The sequence below is a fragment of the Ahaetulla prasina genome, chromosome 1, assembly GCF_028640845.1.
Source record: "Ahaetulla prasina isolate Xishuangbanna chromosome 1, ASM2864084v1, whole genome shotgun sequence".
Classification (NCBI taxonomy): Eukaryota; Metazoa; Chordata; class Lepidosauria; order Squamata; family Colubridae; genus Ahaetulla; species Ahaetulla prasina.
In genome coordinates, this window is record NC_080539.1 from 6,017,909 (window position 1) to 6,043,117 (window position 25,209).

Genomic DNA, 25,209 nt, shown 5'->3' on the forward strand with positions numbered 1-25,209 from the left:
ACAGAACAGAGAATGGCAATGGAAAGAAGTGCATCAAGGGAAATTCAGCCCAGTTTCTCACCTGCTAACAATTTATCTTTTAATTTTATTCATTTATATCTTGCCTTTATAATTTTTACAAATTATTCAAGGTGGTGGACATATCCAATACGCCTTCCTCCTCCCTATTTGCCACACAACAACAACAACCCTGTGGGGTGGGTCGGGCTGAGAGAGAGAGGGACCGGCTCCAAGTTACCAAACTGGTGGTTTTCATAGCTAAGGTGGAACTAGAACTCACTGTCTCCTGGTGATTGACCCGGAATCACCCAGCCAGCTTTCATGCCTAGGGCTGGACTAGAATTCACAATCTCCTGGTAATTGGCCCAAAGTCACCCAGCCGGCTTTAATGGCTAAGGCAGAACTAGAACTCCCAATCTCCTAGTGATTGGCCTAAAGTCAGCTAGCTGGCTTTTGTAGCTAAGGCGGGACCAGATCTCAGAGTCTCCTGGTGATTGGCCGAAAGTTACCCAGCCGGGTTTCGTGCCCAAGGAAGGACTAGAATTCACAGTCTCCCACTTTCTAGCCTGGTGCCTTAACCATTACATCTACGCTTCCAGTGTCGGAGCAATCACAACTTCTGGAAGCAAGTAGTTCCACTGGTTCATTGTTCCAACTGTCCGGAAATTTCTTCTTAGTTCTAGTTTGCTTCTATATTCCCCTTCTATCGGTTTCGTATCAGTCTTGCAAGAACCTGGTGGGGTCATTATCAACTGCACACAGAGACACACATAAACACACACACCGCAGCTGCTTTCCCGAGGACGCAACAGCCCGAGAAATTCACAAGCTACTTGATTCACCCAACGTAACCATATTTGAGTTGCCTAAAGTTGCCAGAATTTGCAATTTACACCAATTTCCGGCTCAAAATAGCTGTTGTGTCTGTGCCCCTCGAGCTGGCCCTCCTGCCAGAAAGTGACTTGGAGCCGGGCCCCCTGCCAGAAAGTGACTCGGAAAGTGAGGGGGAAGGGCCGTCAGGACTTATCTCGGGAGCACCGGCTTCCCTGGCTCAGCTCCAGGAGCCAGAAGCAGGCCAGGTGGAAGAAATAACGGGGCCTCTGTCCCCTGACTCTTCCCCCACCCCCAGGCCACGCCTGCAGATCCAGCTGACGGCAATCAGGCTTGGTTGAACCCTAGGTTTCGTAGGCAGGAGAGGAGGGAACAACAGAAGCAAGGGTGGGGCAGGCCTAGGAAGTGCTGAGTCTTGGAGCCACAGCCCACAGGATATAAAAGGCAGCGAGAGCTGCTGTGTCTCTTTGTAACAGGCAAATCCACTGATTGACTAAGAGCTGAAGTTTGTTTCTGGGTGACTCACCAGCGTCGTGGAAAATAACAAAGGCTCTTGGCAGACGCTGGCTATTCTGCTGCCAGAGCTGATAGTGCCGGCTAATTAAGCCATCATTCAGACGGAGGCGAGGGAGGACAGAACAATAGCCTACTGCAGCTACTAACATCTCCTCTTCCCTCCCCCCAAAATTTACCCCTCACTTCAGAATTCCTGAGCAGTGGGGAAACCTCACCAAGCAGAGATCTCCCCTCCTTCCGGGCTCTCGTTACACGCAGTCTCTCAGCCTCAAGTTCCAAGGACCTTGGAGTACTCATCTCTAATGATCTAAGTGCCAAAGCCCACTGTTAACAACATTGCCAAAAAGGCACTAAGAGTTGTTAACCTAATCCTGTGTAGCTTCTTCTCTGGTAATATTGTACTGCTAACTAGAGCATACAAAACCTTTGCTAGACCAATTCTCGAATACAGCTCGTCTGTCTGGAACCCGCACTGCATATCGGACATCAATACAATTGAGAGGGTCCAGAGATATTTCACAAGAAGAGTCCTCCACTCCTCTGCTCGCAATAAAAATATTTTATGCCATTAGACTTGAAATTTTGGGCTTAGACAACTTAGAACTACGCCGCCTTAGATCTATTGTGACCTAGGCCCAAGTAGTTATTACCAGACGCAATCAGTCCTAAACAAAAATATTTTATTACAGCTGAGAATTACTTCATTCTCAGCTTAGTCCAAAACAAAGTCCTTCAGAAAAAGTCCTTCGGCCTTATCACAAACCTTTGTCTTCTTTGGCACCCTGCCAAAGGCTTTTCTTGGCAAAGCCCCACGAAGTTCAGAAACAACAGATGCCAACAAGAAACAATTGTAGCAACGTTGCTTTCCTACAAAAAGCCCAAGAGCTGTTGCTGCTCTTTTAAGCCTTATGGGAGGGGCCAATCATCTCCTGGCCTTACTCCTGAGTCGTCCTTTTTGCTTTAGCTGCTCTTGCCTTCTGGCAGCTCTTCGCATGCGTGCACTATGAACAGGCTCCTCCTGTTCCTCTGCCTCTCTGCTGTCCGACTCTGGAGGCTCCGAGTTCGCATATCGCTCCCAGATGGCCCTGGCCCCACCTCTGCCTCCGACACACAGCCCTCATCCAGGCCTTCCCCTGACTCCAGGACTGACCCGTTGTCCTCCCCAGCCTCCTCACTGACCGACTCCGCTGCTAGTGAACCACAACACGGCATGACCTAAGCGTAGCTCATAAAATTATCTGCTACAATGTCCTACCTGTCAATGACTACTTCACCTTCAACCACAACAATACACGAGCACACAAGAGATACAAACTTAAAGTGAACCGCTCCAAACTTGATTGCAGAAAATACAACTTCAGCAACAGAGTTCTTAATGCCTGGAAAGCACTACCTGACTTTGTGGTTTCTTTCCCAAACCCCCAAAACTTTAACCTTAGACTGTCTACTGTTGACCTCACCCCATTCCTAAGAGGTCTGTAAGGGGCCTGCATAAGCGCACCTGCGTGCCTTCCTTCCTTGTCCTAATGTTCCCTTTTATTCATATCCATTTCCTATGTTCATGTTCATGTTTATACTTATACCTGTTATCTCGTACATGTTTGACAAATAAATAAAATAAATAAAGAGGAGACGAACCTACGTGAGCCTTTTCGTCTTGCAATCGTGGCTTCTTAACCTCGAAAGCCGAAGCGGAAGGCAAACAGATATTGATATTGGGTTGAATTTCAGGCTTGAGAGATTCCAGATGTTCCCCAAGACGCTGCTTGCGAGATTCTAGTAAATCCTGCCAAAAAAAAAGAAGAAGAAAAAGAAGAAGAAGAAAAAGAAGAAAAGAAAACGAAAAGAAAACGAAGAACCGATTAGCAGAACCCGTTGTCCACATAGTGGTCCATTAATCATTTCTTATGCTTACATTTGATGCATATACCGTATATACTCGAGTATAAGCCGAGTTTTTCAGCACGTTTTTTGTGCTGAAAAACTTCCCCTCGGCTTATACTCGGGTCTATACGGCTTATACTCGAGTTTTTTTTTAAAGCCCTCGGCATACTCGAGTATATACGGCTTATACTGAGTTTTTTCTTTTTCACATTTTACCGGACGGAAGCCCTGCCGGTGCAGTGAGAGGGCGGGCGGGGAGCCGCCAGCCTTCTCAGCTGAGGAGGAGGTTTCAACCGTAGGTGCCTCATTCCACCTCGGCATACTCGAGTCCCCAGTTTACCCCAGTTTTTGGGGTAAAATTGGGGACCTCGGCTTATACTCGGATCGGCTTATATTCGAGTATATACGGTAGTTTTTTTCTGGGAATGGAATGAAATGGAATAGAATAGAGGAATGAAGAATGGAAGGGGAGGGGAGGGGAGGGGAGAGGAGAGGAGAGGAGGGGAGGGGAGAGGAGAAGAGAAGAAAGAATATGGAATAGAAGAGAAGAGAAGAGAAAATATAGAATAGAAAAGAAAATAGAATACAATACAATAATAATAATAATAATAATAATAATAATAATAATAAGAAGAAGAAGAAGAAGAAGAAGAAGAAGAAGAAGAAGAAGAAGAAGAAGAAGAAGAAGAAGAAGAAGAAGAAGAAGAAGAAGAAGAAGAAGAAGAAGAAGAAGAAGGGACCTTGGAGGTCTTCTAGTCCAACCCCCTGCCCAGGCAGGAAACCCTACACCATTTCAGACAAATAGCTATCCAACATTTTCTTAAAAATTTCCAGTGTTGGAGCATTTACAACTTCTGCAGGCAAGTCGTTCCACTGATTAATTGTTCTAACTGTCAGGAAATTTCTCCTTAGTTCTAAGTTGCTTCTCTCATTGATCAGTTTCCACCCATTGCTTCTTTTTCTACCCTCAGGTGCTTTGGAGAATAGCTTGACTCCCTCTTCGTTGGGGCAGCCCCTGAGATATTGGAAGACTGCTATCGTGTCTCCCCTGGTCCTTCTTTTCATTAAACTAGACATACCCAGTTCCTGCAACCGTTCTTCACATGTTTTAGCCTCCAGTCCTCTCATCATCTTTGTTGCTCTTCTCTGCACTCTTTCTAGAGTCTCCACATTCTTTTTACATCGAATAGAAAACATAGAAGAGAGAATCAAATGGAATCGAATCGAATAACAGAGTTGGAAGGGACCTTGGAGGTCTTCTAGTCCAAAGTTGGAGGAGGTTCAGGAGGATAACATGCCTGTGCATTGATTTAGAAGGTACTTTGAGGTCATCAAGGCCAACCCCGGTTTAGGGCAAAAAAAAATCCCCTTTGAAGGGGGTGTCTTTTTTCTAATATTAACATTAGAGTAGAGTAGAGTAGAGTAGAGTAGAGTAGAGTAGAGTAGAGTAGAGTAGAGTAGAGTAGAATAGAATAGAATAACAGAATCGGAAGGGACCTTGGAGGTCTTCTAGTCCAACCCCCCTGCTTAAGCAGGAAACCCTACACCACTTCTGACAAATGGTTATCCAATTTCTTCTTAAAAACTTCCAGTGTTGGAGCGACCCATCTTCATTATTTAAAATAATGAAGACGGGACACTCCCAAGACTGGAAATAATGAACAATATCAAATACAGGGAGCCCTCCACTTACAACAGCTTGTTTAATGATCGTATCGAAGTTACAACCGCACTGAAGAAAGTGACCGATGACCCGTTTTTCACACTTACAATCGTTCGCTGCCTCCCATGGTCACTTGATGAGAATTCGGACATTCGGCAACTGACTCACATTTACGACGATCGTAATGTCCTAGGAGCGTGTGATCGCCTTTTGCACTTGTACCTTGGAGGGGTCACTTTTTTTTTTTTGATTTGCATTTATATCCTGCCCTTCTCCGAAGACTCAGGGCGGCTTACACTGTGTCAAGCAATAGTCTTCATCCTTTTGTATATTATATACAAAGTCAACTTATTGCCCCCAACAATCTGGGTCCTCATTTTACCTACCTTACAAAGGATGGAAGGCTGAGTCAACCTTGGGCCTGGTGGGGCTTGAACCTGCAGTAATTGCAAGCAGCTGCTGTTAATAACAGACTGTCTTAGCAGTCTGAGCCACCAGAGGCACTTAAATGAATGGCTATAAGTTGAGGGCTACCTGTAGTTTATTTAGATGTGATGAAGACGACTGAATAGGAATGAATAAGAAGGGAAAGGGAGGACATGTCTGAAACCTTTAACAGATTAGCAGAATTGGGAGGGGACCCTGGAGAGGTCATCTAGTCCAACCCCCTGGCCAAGGAGAATACCCTACACCATTTGTGACTGGTGGCCGTCCAATCTCTTCTTGAAAGCCTCCAGTGATGAGGCTCCCACAACGTCTGAAGGCAACTTCTGTTCCACTGGTTGATTGTTCTCACTGTCAGAAAATTCCTCCTTATTTCCAGATTTTTTTTTTTTTTTATTGAAAGAGTTTTAAAAAACAAAAACATTTTTCCCCCTTTTTCCCCTCCTCCCAAAAACCCTTCCCCTCCCCCCCCCGGCTTCCGGGTCAATCACAAGGTATTGTTATACATAAACCAAACATAGAATAAAATTTTCCCTTCCAATCCAAATAACCACATCCAAAGCTTTTCATCTCCCAACCCCCTCCCCATTACATAAAATAACTTTCTAATTATTCAAAGGCAATCTGATATTTCTTAATCTGATATCTATTTTGTAGATAATCAATCCATTTTTTCCATTCAATTAAATATCTTTCCTGCGTATTATCTTCTAAAAAAGCTGAGATTTTAGCCATCTCAGCCAAATTAATAACTTTCAGTATCCATTCTTCTATTGTAGGTATCTCTTCTTTCTTCCAATATTGTCCAATCAACAGTCTTGCTGCTGTTATTAAATTCAGAATCAATTTAGTCTCAATCCCTGTACAATCCGTTATAATTCCCAAAAGGAAAAATTGTGGCAGGAACTTTATCTTCTTCTTCAGTACATTTTGAATAATCCACCAAATTCTTATCCAAAAAACCTTAATTTTCTTGCAAGTCCACCAAATATGAAAATATGTAGCGTCATCACAATCACACCTCCAACATTTCGCTTGGATATTAGGATACATACATGATAATTTTGAAAGCCTCCAGGGATGAAGCTCCCACAACTTCCGAAGGCAACTTCTATTCCATGGGTTGATTGTTCTCACTGTCAGAAAATTTCTCCTTATTTCCAGATTGAATCTCTCCTTGTTCAGTTTCCATCCATTGTTCCTTGTCTGGCATTCGGGTGCTTTGGAGAATAGCTTGACTCCTTTCTCTCTGTGGCAGCCCCTCAAATATTGGAAGATACTATCATGTCTCCCCTGGTCCTTCTCTTCACTAGATTAACCAGGCCCAGTTCCTGCAACCGCTCATCGTATGTTTTAGGCTCCAGTCCCCTCATCATCCTGGTTGCTCTTCTCTGCACTTTTTCTAGAGTCTCAACATCTTTTTTGATAATGTGGTGACCAAAACTGGATGCAGTACTCTAAGTGTGATCTTACTAAGGCTTTAAAATCAAGGGTCTTCAAACTTGGCAACTTTAAGACATTAAATTAAATTAAATTCCTCCACTTTTACCTTCAAGTCGTTCTTCAGAACGTAGCGAATGTCTTGCAGGTTCATGGTGCGCTGCTTGGGTCTGTACTCCAGGCCCGTCTTCACCATGTCGTAATAAGGCTTGGGGAGCCTGGCGTCGGCTTCCAACCACTGGCCGGAGGTGATGCGATCTTTGATGGATGGACCGTCGAATCCCTGCCAGGGAACGGTGTCTGGAAAAAGAAACGCAGGTCGGGAATTCACAGTGGGAGGTGAGAAGGCATCCAAAGAAAGACAAGGAGGATGTTGTGGTCCGCCAGCAGCCTGCGGAGCTGGCAACGGAGTCGGACAGCGATGAGGCAGAGGTGAGGCCAGGACCATCGGGGAGTGAGGTGCGGACTCCAGAGCCTCCAGAGACTGTGTTGTGTCTCGTTCGCTTTCCCCGCAGTCGGGCCCCTCTTATCTCCTTCCGGACGCTGAGGAATGTCCTGGCATGCCTCCAGGCCCCAGCCCTGGCACCATGCCCAGACAGGCCGAGGAAGAAGAAGTGCTTCCAGCCCCCAGCCCTGGCTCCATGCCCAGGCAAATGGAGCAACTAGATCCCTCCCCCTCCCCCACAGCATGTGAGCCTGAGGAAGGTCAATTACCAACAGCTGGAGACTGGAGCGACCCTCGCTTACCAGAAGAATTGATAGGCGGCGGCAACAGAAGGAAGGGAGGGGCAGGCCTGGATAAGTGCTGAGTCATGGAGCCACACCCCATGGCCTATATAAAGGATCTGCTTTCTGGCATTCTCTGAGTCAGGCAAAGTCTACCTTATATTGCTGAAGTCACTTCCTGGTCTCCTGCCTGCCTTGAGAACTTTGCTAGGACTTTGGCAGAGCTGCAGAGGCACGCCTGATTCGGATTTCCCTGACCCGGTCGTCAGCGGAGGAGTGGGACACGACAGACTGATAGTAGTGAGGCAGAGGCACAGGAGGAGCCTGTTCCTAATGCACGCATGAGAAGAGTTGCCAGAAGGCAAGAGCAGCTCAAGCAAAAAGGACAATTCAGGAGTAGGGCCAAGATATGATTGGGCTCTCCCATAAGGCTTAAAAGACCAGCAACGGTGTTTGAGCTTTGCCGGAAAACAACGTTGGTAGCTGCGTCTTCTGCTTCGTCTATGTCTTGCATTTATTTTTGTGAGTTTTGAACATTTGCCAAGAAAGGCCTTTGGCAGTTTGCCTAATTGGACTAAGGTTTGCGATAGGACTGAGGAATTTGTCTTGGGAGGAATTTGTTTTAATTTAGTTGCACTCCGCTGGGAATGAAGTAATTCTCAGCTGTTCGAATAAAGTTTGTTTGTTTTTTCATGGACTGAGTTTCCTACTACCTACTTGGGCCTGGGTCACAACAGAGGATGGGAAATTTCCAAACTTGGCTACTTGAATGATGGGTGGGCTTCATTTCCCAGAATTCCCCAGCCAGCCACCTAAGAGAGAGAAATCTTAAGCCCAGTGGTTTCACTTGTTTGTTTTTTGCATTGCTTTTTAAATGGATTTAAAGGCGGTCCTTGACTTACGGCCAGAATTGAACCCAAAATGTTTGTTAAGCGCACAGAAAGGGAAAGTCACCTTGACACACACACCCTGAGGTCATGTGATCTAGAGGTGGAATTCAGTCGGTTCGCACTGGTTGAGGTGAACCGATAGCTTGCCAATTCTAATTTACTGATAGAAGAGAATATGAATGAATGACGTTACCAGTGGTGGGTTTCCAATAGTCTTACCACCAGTTTGCTGTGCGTGCCTTCCGCATATGCGCCTGGCCTTCTGTGCATTCTTGGAGACATTCTTGGAGCCTGGGGAGGGCGAAAACGGCCTCCTTCACCAAGGCCCTCCGGAGGGCGGAAACGGCCTGTTTCCCGACTTCCGGTGGGCCCGGAAGACCCAAAAATCAGCTAGCGGGCGCGCACATGCGTGTGGGAGCTGAGGTAGAGCAACGCTCGCGTGCTCACAGATATGGCTCTGCGTGCCACCTGTGGCCCGCGTGCCATAGGTTCACCATTACGGCTCTAAGGGCAGCTTCGAGGGACCAAAAGACGACGAAAAAAATCTTGAAAATAATAACGGTTAAATAAATAAATTAAGAAGAAAAGAAAATGTTACTTATTTAACACTGCATATATTAACCGCGGCAAGACTAACGTTTGCTCAAAGATGGAAGTATAAAGAAATACCCTCAGAATAGGACAGCATAGAGGCGTGGCGAGGGGTCGGGTGGTTGGCCCACCCAAAATCTCCGCTACCGGTTCGCCCGAAAGGATACGGACTACTTGAATATCGCCTCTGGACGTTACCTAGTTTGGTAATGAAACGTCGGCAAGAGAGCAAGCAAGCTCAGAGAGCACCAAGGACCCCCACCCAGCTCCTCCGCCCGAAACGCTTCTCCCTTATAGCACTGACGACGTGACGTAACTTGATAGTGAAACGTCTGCAACCATAAAGAGCTTTACTTCGACTTGGAAACCACTTCTGGACTTTGTGCTCGAGGCGGGAAAAGATGAAACTCTGACCTTGGGTTTTTTTCTGATTAGATAGAGTTGTTGTTACAGAAATGGTTAGTTTCTATTATTATGAAAAAGTCAAATGTTAAAAACCAGAGTGTCGTGTCCCACTCCTCCGCTGACGGCCGGGTCAGGGAAATCCGAATCAGGCGTGCCTCTGCAGCTCTGCCAAAGTCCTAGCAAAGTCCTCAGGGCAGGCAGGAGACCAGTAAGTGACTTCAGCAAGATATGTTTAGACTTTGCCTGACTCAGAGAATGCCAGAAAGCAGGTCCTTTATATAGGCCATGGGGTGTGGCTCCATGACTCAGCACTTATCCAGGCCTGCCCCTTCTTTCTTTCTGTTGCCTCCATCTATCAAGTCTTCTGACGCGAGGGTCACTCCAGTCGGCAGCTGTTGGCAATTGACCTCCCTCAGGCTCACATGCTGTGGAGGAGGGGGAGGGGTCTAGTTGCTCCGTTTGCCTGGGCATGGAGCCAGAGCTGGGGGCTGGAGGTATTTCTTCCTCTTCAGCCTGTCTGGGCATGGAGCCAGGGCTGGGGGCTGGAGATACTTGCTCTTCTTCAGCCTGTCTGGGCATGGAACCAGGGCTGGGGCCGGGAGATGCCCCCTCCTCAGCCTGTCTGGGCATGGAGCCAGGGCTGGGGCCGGGAGATGTCCCCTCCTCAGCCTGTCTGGGCATGGAACCAGGGCTGGGGCCGGGAGATGTCCCTCCTCAGCCTGTCTGGGCATGGAGCCAGGGCTGGGGCCGGGAGATGTCCCCTCCTCAGCCTGTCTGGGCATGGAACCAGGGCTGGGGCCGGGAGATGCCCCCTCCTCAGCCTGTCTGGGCATGGAGCCAGGGCTGGGGCCGGGAGATGTCCCCTCCTCAGCCTGTCTGGGCATGGAACCAGGGCTGGGGCCGGGAGATGCCCCCTCCTCAGCCTGTCTGGGCATGGAGCCAGGGCTGGGGCCGGGAGGCATGCTAGGACATTCTTCAGTGTTCGGAAGCAGATAAGCAGACTCCGGCTGTGGTGGTGAGATCGGACGAGACACAACACAGAGACGTGGAGCAACGTCCACTGTTTTTGTTCGTTTTTAAATCCAATAAAAAAAATTTGGGGGAAAAAAAAAAGAAGAAGAAAAAAGTACAGACTTGATGGAACACCGGGTCCTTTTGCGCTGTCCGTTTTCTATTTTTCTAAAGCAATTTTTTAAGCCTTACAAGAGGAAAACACCGAAGAATTTATTTTATCTTTTTTTTTTTTAAAAAAATGCAAAATTAAGAAGGAAGAGAACACCCAAAAACGAGACCCTTCACTCTTTGCTGTACCTGTAAACGCCTCCTGCATGACGGCGCAAAAACTGTAGACGTCGGACTTGAAAGTCGCCGTCCGCTCCAGGATCACTTCCGGGGCGCACCAGTTGTACAGCTGGGGAGGGATGGGCACCCGGGTCAGGTCGCTGTGCTCCCCTCCGTCTTTGCTGCCGACAAGGGAAGATGATGCTCGGGGTTGGGGAAGAACCGGTAGCCCCCCCTCCCCCCCCCGTGAGGGCTGAGATCACCGTCCTTTGGAGATCGCTCCCGGGGGGGGACGGGACGGGGGGGGTTCACGTAAGTTTACCACCGGTTCACCATGCACCGAAAATGTGAGTGCTTGTGGCTTGCACTCACACGCACGTGGCTTAGAAAATGCAGGTCGCCACTACCGGTTCACCTGAACCGGTCGGAACCGGTTGAATCCCACCACTGAATCTCTCGCGTCCTGTAGATGGGGGATGGAAAGGGACCGTGTAAGGGTATGAGGCAGGGGTGAAATCTAAGTTTTTTTGCTTACCGGTTCTGTGGGCGTGGTTTGGTGGTGGTGGGTCATGTGACTGGGTAGGCGTGGCTAGGTAACCATGTGACTGGGGGATCCAAAGACAGAAACTCACTAGCGATGTCCTGTTGGAGCAGGGTTGGAGTAGATGACCTCTCCAGGTCCCTTCCAGCCCTGGATTATCCTCTGAAGCTGCGTCTAGTGCCAGGTTTGTACTCCTTCCTTCCTTCGTTCCCTGCCTCCCTCCCTTTCTCTCTCTCTCTCTCTCTCTCAAAAATGAACCCCCACAAACACCGTTTTTGGGAGCAAAATGGAGCCATAAAAAATAGGCTTTGATGACCGGGCGTCACAGCTGTGATCGTCAGAGCCTTTTTTTGCCTTTTAAAAGCACTTTTTTACAACCTATTGCCTTAATAGGTTGTATAAAAATGCTTTTAAAAGGTAAAAAAAAAAAGGCTCTGATGATCACAGCTTTGGCGCCCGCTCGTCAAAGTCTTTTTTTTAACCTTTTAAAGGCAGGAAGTAACAACATCCGGGCGGGTGGGTGGAGCTTTGCTCCACCATCACTACTGGATCGCCGAACTACCAGCCATGATCGCTACCGGATCGTGCGATCCGGTCCGATCCGGGAGCATTTCACCTCTGGTATCAGGGAAAGAGCTTGGTATGAGCCCGAGGCTGAGAGAACGATCAGAGAAGAGATGGCTTAGCCCTCTGCTGCATGAGGGACAGGGAAAGAGAAGGGACCCTCCCTAGTTACTCAGGGAGTAAAGGAGACGGGAGGGAGGGCCGGAACTTTCAGACTTAACAAGAATGAGGTTGGCTGCGCTGAGTAAACCAGATTGGAATCGCAACCTAACGGGCGGATTCTAGTTTATGGTAAAGCTATACTGTCAGAATCTGGGATGGGGATGGAAGGGAAGAGAAGAGTAATAAGAATGGAAGGGAAGGAAAAGGACGGGAGGAATGAAGGACAGAAAAGTGGGAAGAAAGGAAAGGAAGGAAAAGGGAAGGAAAGGAAGAAAAGAGAGGGAGGAAAGAACAGGGAAGGGAAGGGAAGAGAAATAAGAAGGAGGAATGGAGGATAGAAAAGTAGGAAGAAAGGAAGGAAAAGGGAAGGAAAGGAAAGGAAGAAAAGAGAGGGAGGAAAGAACAGGGAAGGGAAGAGAAGAGTAGTAAGAAGGAAAGGGAAGGGAAGAAAAGGGGAGGGAAGAATGGAGGATAGAAAAGTGGGAAGAAAGGAAGGAGGAAAGGAAAGGAGGGAAGGAAAGGAAGAAAAGAGAGGGAGGAAAGAACAGGGAAGGGAAGGGAAGAAAAAGGGAGGGAGGAATGGAGGATAGAAAAGTAGGAAGAAAGGAAGGAGGAAAGGAAGGAGGAGGAAGGAAGGAAAAAGAGAGAGAAAAGAACAGGAAGGAAGAGTAGTAAGAATGGAAGGAAGGAAGGAAAGGAGGAGGAATGGAAGATAGAAGAGTGGGAAGAAAGGAAAGAGGAAGGGAAGGAGGAGGAAGGAAGGAAGGAAGGAAAGAGAGGAAAGAACAGGGAAGGAAGGGAAGGAAGAGTAATAAGAAGGGAAGAAGGAAGGGAAGGAAGGAGGAAGGAATGGAAGATAGAAAAGTGGGAAGAAAGGAAAGAGGAAAGGAAGGAGGAGAAGGAAGGAAGAAAAGGGACGGAGGAAGGAAGGAAGGAAGAAAAGGGAGGAGGAATGGAGGATAGAAAAGTAGGAAGAAAGGAAGGAGGAAAGGAAGGAGGAGGAAGGAAGGAAAAAAAGAGAGAGAAAAGAACAGGGAAGGAAGAGTAGTAAGAATGGAAGGAAGGAAGGAAAAGGGAGGAGGAATGGAAGATAGAAGAGTGGGAAGAAAGGAAAGAGGAAGGGAAGGAGGAGGAAGGAAGGAAGGAAGGAAAGAGAGAGAAAAGAACAGGAAGGAAGGGAAGGAAGAGTAATAAGAAGGGAAGAAGGAAGGAAGGAAGGAGGAAGGAATGGAAGATAGAAAAGTGGGAAGAAAGGAAAGAGGAAAGGAAGGAGGAGAAGGAAGGAAGAAAAGGGACGGAGGAAGGAACAGGGAAGGAAGAGAAGAGTAGTAAGAATGGAAGGGAAGGGAAGGAAAAGGGAGGAAGGAATGGAAGATAGAAAAGTGGGAAGAAAGGAAAGAGGAAAGGAAGGAGGAGGGAAGGAAAGGAAAGGAAGGAAAGAGAGGGAGGAAAGAACAGGGAAGGGAAGGGAAGAGTAGTAAGAAGGAAAGGAAGGGAAGAAAAAGGGAGGGAGGAATGGAGGATAGAAAAGTAGGAAGAAAGGAAGGAGGAAAGGAAGGAGGAGGGAAGAAAAAGGGAGGGAGGAATGGAGGATAGAAAAGTAGGAAGAAAGGAAGGAGGAAAGGAAGGAGGAGGGAAGGAAAGGAAAAAAAAAGAGAGAGAAAAGAACAGGGAAGGGAAGAGTAGTAAGAATGGAAGGAAAGGAAGGAAAGGAGGAGGAATGGAAGATAGAAGAGTGGGAAGAAAGGAAAGAGGAAGGAAGGAGGAGGAAGGAAGGAAAGGAAGGAAAGAGAGGAAAGAACAGGGAAGGAAGGGAAGGAAGAGTAATAAGAAGGGAAGAAGGGAAGGGAAGGAAAAGCGAGGAAGGAATGGAAGATAGAAAAGTGGGAAGAAAGGAAAGAGGAAAGGAAGGAGGAGAGAAGGAAAGGAAGAAAAGGGACGGAGGAAGGAACAGGGAAGGGAAGAGAAGAGTAGTAAGAATGGAAGGGAAGGGAAGGAAAAGGGAGGAAGGAATGGAAGATAGAAAAGTGGGAAGAAAGGAAAGAGGAAAGGAAGGAGGAAGGAAGGAAAGGAAGGAAAGAGAGGAGGAAAGAACAGGAAGGAAGGAAGGGAAGGGAAGAGAAGAGAAGAGAAGAGAAGAGAAGAGAAGAGAAGAGAAGAGAAGAGAAGAGAAGAGGAGAGAAAAAAATGTAGGAAGGGAAGGGGATGTAAATTGAAGGAACACAGAACACAGAATAACAGAGTTGGAAGGGACCTTGGAGGTCCTCTAGTCCAACCCCCTGTTCAAGCAGGAGACGTCTAGACCATTTCAGACAAATGGCTGTCCAGTCTCTTCTTCCTTGGAGGAGGAAAGGAAAGGAAAGGGAGGGAAAGGATAATGAAAGAGAAAAGGGGAGGGGAGGGGAGGAGGCGTGGGCTTACCTTTCAATCATATGCTCCAGGTTGGTCAGCTTCGCTTCCCCCGTCAGAACGACCACCACGGCGTAGGAGCTGATGGTCCGGTGGATGAAGCCGCGCAGGTGGAGGTACCGGAGGGCGTCGCTCACCTGGATCAGCAGGTGCACAATCGTTTCCACGTGCAACACCGGGAACTCGGAGCGCTGGAGCAGCCGATGGGAAGGGGCGAGAGGGAGGAAGGGGAAGAAACATTGGCTACAAGACTTGGAAACCCCCTAAAAGTCCAAGGGGGTGGGGGGTGGGCGATGCAGAAATATTGCAAGTGCACAGGTAAATTAATATTAAACGTTTTGTATTTTGTTTAAAAACAATTGTAATATTTTATTCACATCAATTTGTATTTTTAATATCGCACGCCGTCTGTTCTGTCCCCCCTCGCCTCAGTCCGAGCGATGGCTTAATTAGCCGGCACTATCAGCGCCTGCCAAGTGTCTCTGTTATCTCCCATTATGCCGATGAGTCAACAAACAGTACTTCAGCTCTAGTCAAGCAGTTGATTTGCCTGCTACGAAGAGGCATAGCAGCCCTTGCTGCTTTTATATCCTGTGGGGTGTGGCTCCATGACTCAGCACTTCCTAGGCCTGCCCCACCCCTGCTTCTGTTGTTCCCGCCTCTCCTGCCTACGAAACCTGGGGTCCAGCCAGGCCTGATTGCCATCAGCTGGGTCTGGAGGCGTGGCCTGGGGGGGGGAAGAGTCAGGGGACGGAGGCCTTGTTATCTCCTCCACCTGGCCTGCCTCTGGCTCCTGGAGCTGAGCCAGGGAAGCCGGTGCTCCCGAGGTAAGTTCTGATGACCCTTCCCCCTCACTTTCCGAGTCACTTTCTGGCAGGGGGCCCGGCTCAAGGGGCACAGACACAACACCGTCCCAGAGTTACCCTGCAGTAAGGTAGATAGATAATAAATTTAAATAACAACAACAATAACCATAATAATTGGGCCTGGCTAATCTAGTGAAGAGAAGGACCAGGGGAGACAGGATAGCATCTTCCAATATTTGAGGGGCTGCCACGGAGAGAAAGGAGTCAAGCTATTCTCCAAGGCACCCGAAGGCCAGACAAAGAATAATGGATGGAAACTGATCAAGGAGAGATTCAACCTGGAAATAAGGAGAAATTTTCTGACAGTGAGAACAATCAACCCATGGAACAGAAGTTGCCTTCGGAAGTTGTGGGAGCTTCATCCCTGGAGGCTTTCAAGAGGAGACTGGACTGCCATCTGTCAGAAATGGTGCAGGGTCTCCTGCTTGGGCAGGGGGTTGGACTAGATGACCTACAAGGTCCCTTCCAATTCTGTTAATCTGTTAAAACTATCTAAGGGACTCTCTTCTGCAGATAGGAATTGGCCTGCTGTTTCTAATGTGGCCAGGAGAGGGTGTTGTTCCCACTCCCAGAATTCCCCAGCCAACACGCTTTTAAGATGGATGGACTTCCAACTCCCAGAATTCCCCCGCTAGAGCATGCGTTCAGAAGGATGGACTTCAATTCCCAGAGTTCCTCAGTCAGAAGAAGGCCACGAGTTTCTGCAACGTACGGACAACACAGATAAGAGGCAAGGAGACAACTGCTAAAGAAGAACTAGAATTCTGGTGAAACACTAAGTTTGTAGGCTGGATCGGGAGGCGGGGGGAGAACTATGGCCCCTTTAAGACCTGTGGACTTCAACTCCCAGAATTCCTGAGCCCATATGGCTGGCTCAGGAATTCTGGGAGTTGAAGTCCATATGTCTTAAAGGGGCCACAGTTGTCCTCCTAAGGCTGAATTCAGGCGGAAACGCCCCTTTAAATCTGGGACCTTTCCATTCGGCACACTGTCCTACCTTGCAGGGTCGTTCACGGACAGACAAGCGATAAAGAGGTATTCGCAGCTCAGGAGTCTCCACGGGAGGAAAGCGACAAGAGACACACCCCACAAACAGCTCTTAGGAAGACACAAGATTTACCCTTTCGTGAAGGATGCTGTAGAGAGTCCCAAAATTCACCCTCTCAAACACCAGCCGGGTTTTCTCCAAATCGCTGGACAGACAGACGGCCATCAGCAGCAGCAGGTGAGGGTGGTGGAGCTGGCTGCAGAGCGGGAAGAGAGGAGCCCGTTTGCAGAGAAAACCCACAACTGAAAGTCCATTTCTCCCTCTCATGGCGGGGGGCCACACAAGAGTGGCGCAGCGGCCTGGAGGTGGAGCTCTCGCCTCACAATCAGGAGGCCGTGAGTTTGATCCTAGGGAGAGGCAGATATCTCTCTCTCTCTCTGGGCACCACGAGAACATAGCTGCTGAATGTAACTCCTCATTAGCGACAGGGAAAGGCATCCGGCCAGTAAATCACTCAGCTCCATTCAGTTGCCCAGAACTCCACCCCGCAAGGGATTATGGGGTCATTAAAGACATAGATTTTAAACCAGAGGGTTTTTTTAATTGGGGATTATACCTGAAACATACAATAGAGAATTAAGATATTTGATTGTGAATGTAGTAAGAGCAGCTAGAATTGTGTTTGCTAAAAATTGGAAAAATGAGAAAATACCAACGCAAGATGACGTTATTAAGAAAATAATGGAATGTGCTGAAATGAGCAAATTGACATTTGAAATTAGAGAACAGGAAGATAAACTATATTATAAGATATGGGACTTATTTTATCAATGGTTAGATAAAAAATACGGTAATGAAGCTTGGTAGAGATCTTTACAATATAAGAGTTGTAGAAATGTACAAAATATAATATAAAGATGTATGATTACTGGATTGATTTAGAATGACGAAATGAATGATACAAATATAAGTTAACTTAAAATTTAGACTATTTTGTATGAAATGAGGGAAGAAATACTCATAGTTAAATAAATGGCTAATGAGGATATATACTAGATTTAGAAAACGTGAAATTAGATAAACTATAAATTCTGAATATGCTGAAAATGCACAAAAGATTTGTAACCAACAGACACACTGTCTGCAATTTTAATTGAAGATGATGTTATGTTTTTATGTATGTTTGTTTAAAAATTTATTTATTTATTTATTTATTTATTTATTATTTATTATTTAGATTTTTATACCGCCCTTCTCCCGAAGGACTCAGGGCGGTTTACAGCCAAATAAAACAACGATACAAAAATTAAAACCAGCTATAAAAGACTAATTTAAATGGTCTGATAATTCTAAAAATCCAAAAACCCCTTTAAAAACTATTTAAAACTTATTAGGCCAGTCCTGCGTGATGAAATAAAAGAGTCTTCAGTTCACGCCGGAAGGTCCGGAGGTCAGGAAGCTGGCGCATCCCTGGAGGTAGCTCGTTCCAGAGGGCTGGAGCCCCCACAGAGAAGGCCCTTCCCCTGGGGGTCGCCAGCCGACATTGTCTGGCCGACGAGGAGGTCTGGCTGAGGAGACCCTCTCTGTGAGAGCGCACTGGTCGATGGGAGGCCACCGGTAGCAGCAGGCGGTAAGTATCCCGGTCCTAAGCCATGGAGCATTTTAAAAACAGTCACTAACACCTTGAATTGAACCCAGAAGGCAACTGGAAGCCAGTGCAGCCTGGGCAGGATGGGTGTCATATGGGAGCCACGAGTAGCTCCCGCTATCACCCGCGCGGCCGCATTCTGGACCAGTTGGAACCTCTGGGTACCCTTCAAGGGGAGCCCCATGTAGAGAGCGTTGCAGTAGTCCAGGCGGGCAGTAACGACGGCATGAGTGACCGTGCATAGGGAATCCCGTTCCAAGAATGGACTCAACTGGCATATCAGGCGCACCTGATAAAAAGCCCCTCTGGCAACAGCCGTCATATGGTCTTCTAATGACAGCCGTGCATCCAGAAGGACGCCTAAATTGCGGACCTTCCCCGTAGGGGCCAACAACTCGCCCCCCCACAGTCAGCGATAGAATCAGCTTAAATAAAAAGCTAATATAAAAAATATATATATTAAAAAAAGATGATGATGATTGCGGGGGGCCGTGCAAACCTCATCTTTGAATGCATAAATCTTTGTGGCTTTACACACAAATTACACACACAAGAGGGTGCCTACCCTCAAATGGCAACAGCTATGGGAGAGGAATTATAAATGAACACTGTCCACTGCATCTAAAGAAAATCAATATAAAATGTTTTAGAGATGGCATAGGCCACCTGAGAAACTGGCGAAAATGTTTAAAGGTAGATCAGCTAAATGTTGAAAATGTCATCAGTTACCAGGATCTTATTATCATATGTGGTGGACATGTCCAGAAGCCAAAAACTATTGGGAGAAAATAAAGGGTTGGTTAGAAGAAATTAACCCAACAACATATTGATTTAAAACCGGAGTTATTTTTATTGGGGATCCTACCAGAGAAAATTAGTAAAGAAAATATTGATTTGATTATAAATTACAGCAGCAAGAATAGTTTTTGCGCAAAATTGGAAAGCAGAGAAAATACCCCTGGAAGGAGAAAAATCTTAGACTGTGCAGAAATGAACAGATTAACTTTGAGGATGAAAGAAAGAGAGGATTCAGAATATTTTAAGATATGGGATAATTTTACCATTGGTTAGAAGGAGAAAAGATACAGATAAGCAATGGATAATTATGAAAGAAAACGATAATTATGTATTTGTGGGAAAAAATGGTAATAGTTCAAATTGAAGCGAAGAAAGAAGAAACAACAAAATGATGGAGCCAGGAAGAAAACACCGAGACGTCGCACGGAAAGAATTGCTGATGTTTTAAATGCATTCAATGCATTCAATGCACGCACTCAACGTGGAGTCCTCAACGGAACTACATCCACATGGAGGGAAGTATGCAGTGGAGTACCCCAAGGCTCTGTTTTAGGCCCAGTACTCTTCAACATCTCCATCAATGACTTGGACGAGGGGATAGATGGGGAACTCATCAAATTTGCAGATGACACCAAGCTGGCAGGAATAGCCAACACTCCAGAAGATAGGCTCAAGTTACAGAAAGATCTTGACAGACTTGAACATTGGGCGCTATCTAACAAAATGAAATTCAACAGTGAAAAAAGTGAGGTTCTACATTTAGGCAAAAAAAACAAAATGCACAGGTACTGTATATGTGGTACCTTGCTCAATAGTAGTACCTGTGAGAGGGAACTTGGAGTCCTAGTGGATAACCATTTACATATGAGCCAGCAGTGTGCAGCAGCTGCCAAAAAAGCCAACACAGTTCTGGGCTGCATAAACAGAGGGATAGAATCAAGATCACGTGAAGTGTTAATACCACTTTATAAGGCCTCGGTAAGGCCACACTTGGAATATTTTGGTCGCCACGATCTAAAAAGGATGTTGAGACTCTAGAAAGAGTGCAGAGAAGAGCAACAAAGATGATTAGGGGACTGGAGGCTAAAACATATGAAGAATGGTTGCAGGAACTGGGTATGTCTAGTTTAATGAAAAGAAGGACTAGGGGAGACATGATAGCAGTCTTCCAATATCTCAGGGGCTGCCACAAAGAAGAGGGAGTCAAGCTATTCTCCAAAGCACCTGAAGGCAGGAGAAGAAGCAATGGGTGGAAACTGATCAAGGAAAGAAGCAACTTAGAACTAAGGAGAAATTTCCTGACAGTTAGAACAATTAATAAGTGGAACAACTTGCCTGCATAAGTTGTGAATGCTCCAACACTGGAAATTTTTAAGAAAATGTTGGATAACCATCTGTCTGAGATGGTGTAGGGTTTCCTGCCTTGGGCAGGGGGTTGGACTAGAAGGCCTCCAAGGTCCCTTCCAACTCTGTTGTTGTTATCATTATTGTTAAATGTATGTTTGTCTATAAAAAGAAAACTTTAAAAAGAAAAAAAGAGGGTAACATACCTGCTGTACTCCTGCTCAGCCAAAAGGAGGTCGGAGAGACGCAGTTTGCTGCAGTGTTGGTGAGGCTGTATGTTTAGCTCCTTGACGGTCACCCGGCTGCCTCCCCACATCAGGCTGTGGGGAGAAAAGAGGGGAGTGTCGGTTTTGCCCATCCAGCTACCTATCCCACAGTGTTGTGACTCGTCCTCCCTCCTCTCCTCAGCCGGGCCCCTCCCGTCTCCAACCGGGCCTTTTATCAGACTCGGAGTCTGATAATGAAGATGAACGGCCTGTCATGACTCCAGCCCCCGGCCCTGGCCCCATGCCCTGAGAGGATTCAAGGAGTGAAAGGAGAAGCACAATAAACCTCTCTCATACAGCGTATGTTCCTTTGGCTCAGCCTTCAGAGCAGGAAGCCAGCCAGGTGGTGGAATTACCCGGGCCTACTCCCTCTGACCCCTCCCTTTCCCAGACTCTGACAGCAGATCCAGCTGAAGACAATTCAGAGTAGGAGGACCCTCGCTTCCGGAGATCTGAGAGGCGACACCAGCAGAAGGAAGGGTGGGGCAGGCCTGGATAAATGCTGAGTCATGGAGCCACACCCCACAGCCTATATAAAGGACCTGCTTTTGGCATTCCAACCTTGGACTCCTGCCTGCCCTGATAAACCTCAAAGGAACTTGGCAAGCTGCAGAGGCTTCGTCGCCAAGTTTGTTATGGACTTCTTTGACTCGTTCGTCGGAGTGGGGGTGGGACATGACACACAGGTGCTGGACAGGCCTTGCAGGAGTGAAAGGGAAGAGTGGACCAAAGTGGAAGAAACCAGGTTAGGTTAGTTAGGATGGGGGAGTAGCACAACAACCCTACAGGGTAGGTAGGTAGGTGGGTTGGTTTGGGAGCGGAAGCTGGATCTGGCTGAGGGCAGGACAGCCTGGCCGGGCAGGGTGTCAAGTCTTCACCTGACGTTAGTGCCAGGCCTTTTTTGGTTCGAAGGTCACCTGGTCATCCTGTGGCCTACTTACTTGGTCATGTTCATATAGGGCCCGGTGGAGAAAGAGAAGGTGGGCTCATCGTCGGCCTGAACCACTTCCTTGTCCGCGATGATTGGAAGGGAAGCCAGGTAGCCAAGCTGCCTCTTGCTGGTGAGAAAAAACTGGAGGGAGGGAGGGAGGGAAGGAAGGAAGGAAGAAAGGAAGGAAGGAAGGAAGGAAGGAAAAAGAGAACAAGAACAGGAAGGAGGAATGGAAAGCAAGGGAATGGAAAGGAAAGGAAAAAGAAGAGAGGGAGGAAGGAAGGAGAAAAGAGGGAAAAAGAGAAGAAAGAAAAGGAAGGATAGAGGAGGGAGGGAAGGAAGGAAAGGAAGAATGAATGAAACAAACAAACAAAAAGAAGGAGAATGGAGAAAGGTAGGAAGGAGAGCGAGGGATGAAAGGAAAGAAATGGAGAAAAGAAAAAGGAAGGGAGGAAGGAAGGAAGGAAGGAAGGAAGGAAGGAAAAAGAGAACAAGAACAGGAAGGAGGAATGGAAAGCAAGGGAATGGAAAGGAAAGGAAAAAGAAGAGAGGGAGGAAGGAAGGAGAAAAGAGGGGAAAAGAGAAGAAAGAAAAGGAAGGATAAAAGAGGGAGGGAAGGAAGGAAAGGAAGAATGAATGAATGAAACAAACAAAAAGGAAGGAGAATGGAAAAAGGTAGGAAGGAGAGCGAGGGATGAAAGGAAAGAAATGGAGAAAAGAAAAACAGGAAGGGAGGAAGGGAGGGTGAGAAAAGAGTGAAAGGGGAAGAAAGAAAGGAAGGGAAGGAGGAAAGGAGGAGAAAAGAGGGGGAAAGAGAAGAAGAGGAAAGGAAGGAAAGAATGAATGAATGAAACAAAGAGGTAGAAGAACAGACAAACATAAGAAGGAGATTGAAGGATGAAAGGAAAGAAAGAAAGAAATGGAGAAAGGAAAAAGAAGAGGGGAGGAAGGAGAGTGAGAAAAGGAATGGAGGAATGAGAAACGGATAGAAGAGGGAGAGAAGAGAAAAAAAGAAAGAAAAGGAAGGAAGGAAGGAAGGAAGGAAGGAAGGAAGGAAGGAAGGAAGGAAAGAAAGAAAGAAAGAAACAATGAAGAAAGGAAGCAAAGAGAGAAGGGAGGAGGAATTGAGAAGAAATGGAAGCAGCATCTCACAATGAAGATTTGAGATGGGATTTAATAGCATTCTCAGTCCCAAGAGTTTTGTATGTAAGAATGTGAATCTATCTACATAGAATCTATTTAACTTTCCACAACTGGTACCAGAACTTCTGCCACTGACCAAGATAGTCACTAAGGGAGTAGCACATGATTTTACAACCCTTTCTGCTGCAGTCAGAGTTTTCACTGAGCATGTTTTACAGCAGGGGTCTCCAACCTTGACAACTTTAAGACTTGTGGACTTCAACTCCTAGAGTTCCTCAGCCAGCTTTGCTGGTTGAGGAACTCTGGGAGTTGAAGTCCACAAGTCTTAAAGTTGCCAAAGTTGGAGATCCCTATTTTACAGTGTTTAAAATGACTTTCTCAGGAACCGCCCAGAATTATCCTAAGGACACGTGACCATATAAATTAATTAAGTATTTTAGTGGTCACCATGAGAACATCTAGCTAGCCTGTTCCCAGATGGCCTCTCTTCAAAGACCTCAAAAAAGTCCAAAAAAGTGCTGCTTCACATCATGTGGCAGTCTGTTCCACCGGCTAACAGCTCGTAATTTCAGGAGATTCTCTGAGAGCCACCAAAACCCACTTCCGTGGACTTTCACACTGTCTTGGGCGGTCTCCACATAGCCCCCTATGGGACACTTGGCCTTGTGTATTTGTGTGTTGTCCGTACACACCCTGGACGAATGGAGGCCTCAGGATTTCCGCCATCTTGAACTCGTCCTCTTACCTTCCCAAAACCGAAACTAAAGATGCTTTGCGACATGCTGCTCGCACGTTTCATGAACCTCCCAAGGGGGCTGTCGGCTGCCCTGAAGCACAAGAGGGAGAATTGTGAGGGGGATTTTGGGAAATGGGACGGAGCAGCAACGAACAAGACAGCTTTGTGTTTCCCTAGGAAAACTGTTATTTTTAAAAATGGACAAATGTACTTGTTTTCTACTTATTACTAACCCTACAATATCTTACACTATATCTATGCTAACATCTATGTCTACAACCATTTTCAGATGGGTGGACTTCCACTCCCAGAATTCCCTAGCCAGCATCCTTTAAGATGGGTGGCCTTCCACTCCCAGAATTCCCTAGCTAGCTTGCTTTAAGAGGGGTGGACTTCCACTCCCAGAATCCCCCGGCCAGCATCCTTTAAGATGGGTGGACTTCCACTTCCAGAATTCCCTAGCCAGCTTGCTTTAAGAGGGGTGGACTTCTACTCCCAGAATCCCCCAGCCAGTATGCTTTAAGAGGGGAGGACTTCAGCTTCCAGAATTCCCCAGCCAGCATGGTTTAAAATAGGTGAACTTCAACTCCCAGAATCCCCCAGCCAGCCTGCTTTAAGAGGGGAGGACTTCCACTCCCAGAATCCCCCAGCCAGTATGCTTTAAGAGGGGTGGACTTCCATTCCCAGAATCCCCCAGCCAGTATGCTTTAAGAGGGGTGGACTTCCACTTCCAGAATTCCCTAGCCAGTATGCTTTAAGAGGGGAGGATTTCTACTCCCAGAATTCCCCAGTCAGCATGCTTTAAGAGGGGAGGACTTCCACTTCCAGAATCCCCCAGCCAGCATGCTTTAAGAGGGGAGGACTTCCACTTCCAGAATCCCCCAGCCAGCTTGCTTTAAGAGGGGAGGACTTCCACTCCCAGAATTCCCCAGCCAGCATCCTTTAAGAGGGGAGGACTTCCACTCCCAGAATTCCCCAGCCAGCATGCTTTAAGATGGGTCAAATTCCACTCCCAGAATTCCCTAGCCAGCATGCTTTAAGGGGTGTAGATTTCCACTCCCAGAATTCCCCAGCCAGCATGCTTTAAGAGGGGAGGACTTCCACTTCCAGAATCCCCCAGCCAGCTTGCTTTAAGAGGGGAGGACTTCCACTCCCAGAATCCCCCAGCCAGCTTGCTTTAAGAGGGGAGGACTTCTACTCCCAGAATTCCCCAGCCAGCCTGCTTTAAGAGGGGAGGACTTCTACTCCCAGAATTCCCCAGCCAGCTTGCTTTAAGAGGGGAGGACTTCCACTCCCAGAATCCCCCAGCCAGCTTGCTTTAAGATGGGTCGAATTCCACTCCCAGAATTCCCTAGCCAGCCTGCTTTAAGAGGGGTGGGCTTCCACTCCCAGAATCCTCCAGCCAGCCATGCTTTAAGAGGGGAGGACTTCCACTCCCAGAATCCCCCAGCCAGCTTGCTTTAAGATGGGTCGAATTCCACTCCCAGAATTCCCTAGCCAGCCTGCTTTAAGAGGGGTGGGCTTCCACTCCCAGAATCCTCCAGCCAGCCATGCTTTAAGAGGGGTGGACTTCCACTCCCAGAATTCCCCAGCCAGCATGGGCATTTTGGGGCATTTTCCCTGCCAGAGAAGCAGTGTACAGCAGGGGTTTCCAACCTTGGCAACTTTAAGCCTGGAGGACTTCAACTCCCAGCTTTGCTGGCTGGGGGATTCTGGGAGTTGAAGTCCTCCGGGCTTAAAGTTGCCAAGGTTGGAGACCCCTGGTCTACAGGAAGGTAGGCCTTACCTTGGAAATCTCCTCCACACCACACACTCCCAGGACTGCTGGCTTATTATGGGATAGTGAAACCCCAAAGTTCCTTTGACTTACCCTTGAGTAAACCCCCCAAACTTGGAGGGGCTGTGGACCAGGGCCCGGGGGGAGTCCACTTTCCTCAATAAATCCAAGGACTGGTTCTGCAGGACGACTTGCATGTGAGTGGTACAGCGCTGGATAAATTCGAGCATCTGGAAGCAAAACCGCAGTCCAACAGGTAAAGCTATGGGTTCTGTGCTAAGCCAAAATTAAGTTTTCCCGAGGAAAAGGGGGCAAGAGGGAAGGGCCACTTTTGAAAAACACGGAACGGGGGGGGGGAATGCTCT

At 47.3% G+C, this 25,209-nt stretch overlaps 1 protein-coding gene across 1 annotated transcript in view; it reads right to left on the reverse strand.

Annotated features, from left to right (window-relative positions):
- TEX14 (testis expressed 14, intercellular bridge forming factor) overlaps positions 1–25,209 on the reverse strand; it is a 107,512-nt gene that overhangs the window by 62,419 nt on the left and 19,884 nt on the right. The window contains exons 5-13 of the mRNA XM_058164064.1: positions 24,938–25,074; positions 23,077–23,158; positions 21,199–21,329; positions 20,198–20,311; positions 16,334–16,457; positions 14,360–14,538; positions 10,702–10,853; positions 6,888–7,078; positions 2,986–3,133 (exon numbers count right to left, since the gene is read on the reverse strand). Of these exons, the coding sequence (XP_058020047.1) occupies positions 2,986–3,133; positions 6,888–7,078; positions 10,702–10,853; positions 14,360–14,538; positions 16,334–16,457; positions 20,198–20,311; positions 21,199–21,329; positions 23,077–23,158; positions 24,938–25,074 (1,258 nt within the window). The remainder of the gene's footprint in view (positions 1–2,985; positions 3,134–6,887; positions 7,079–10,701; positions 10,854–14,359; positions 14,539–16,333; positions 16,458–20,197; positions 20,312–21,198; positions 21,330–23,076; positions 23,159–24,937; positions 25,075–25,209) is intronic.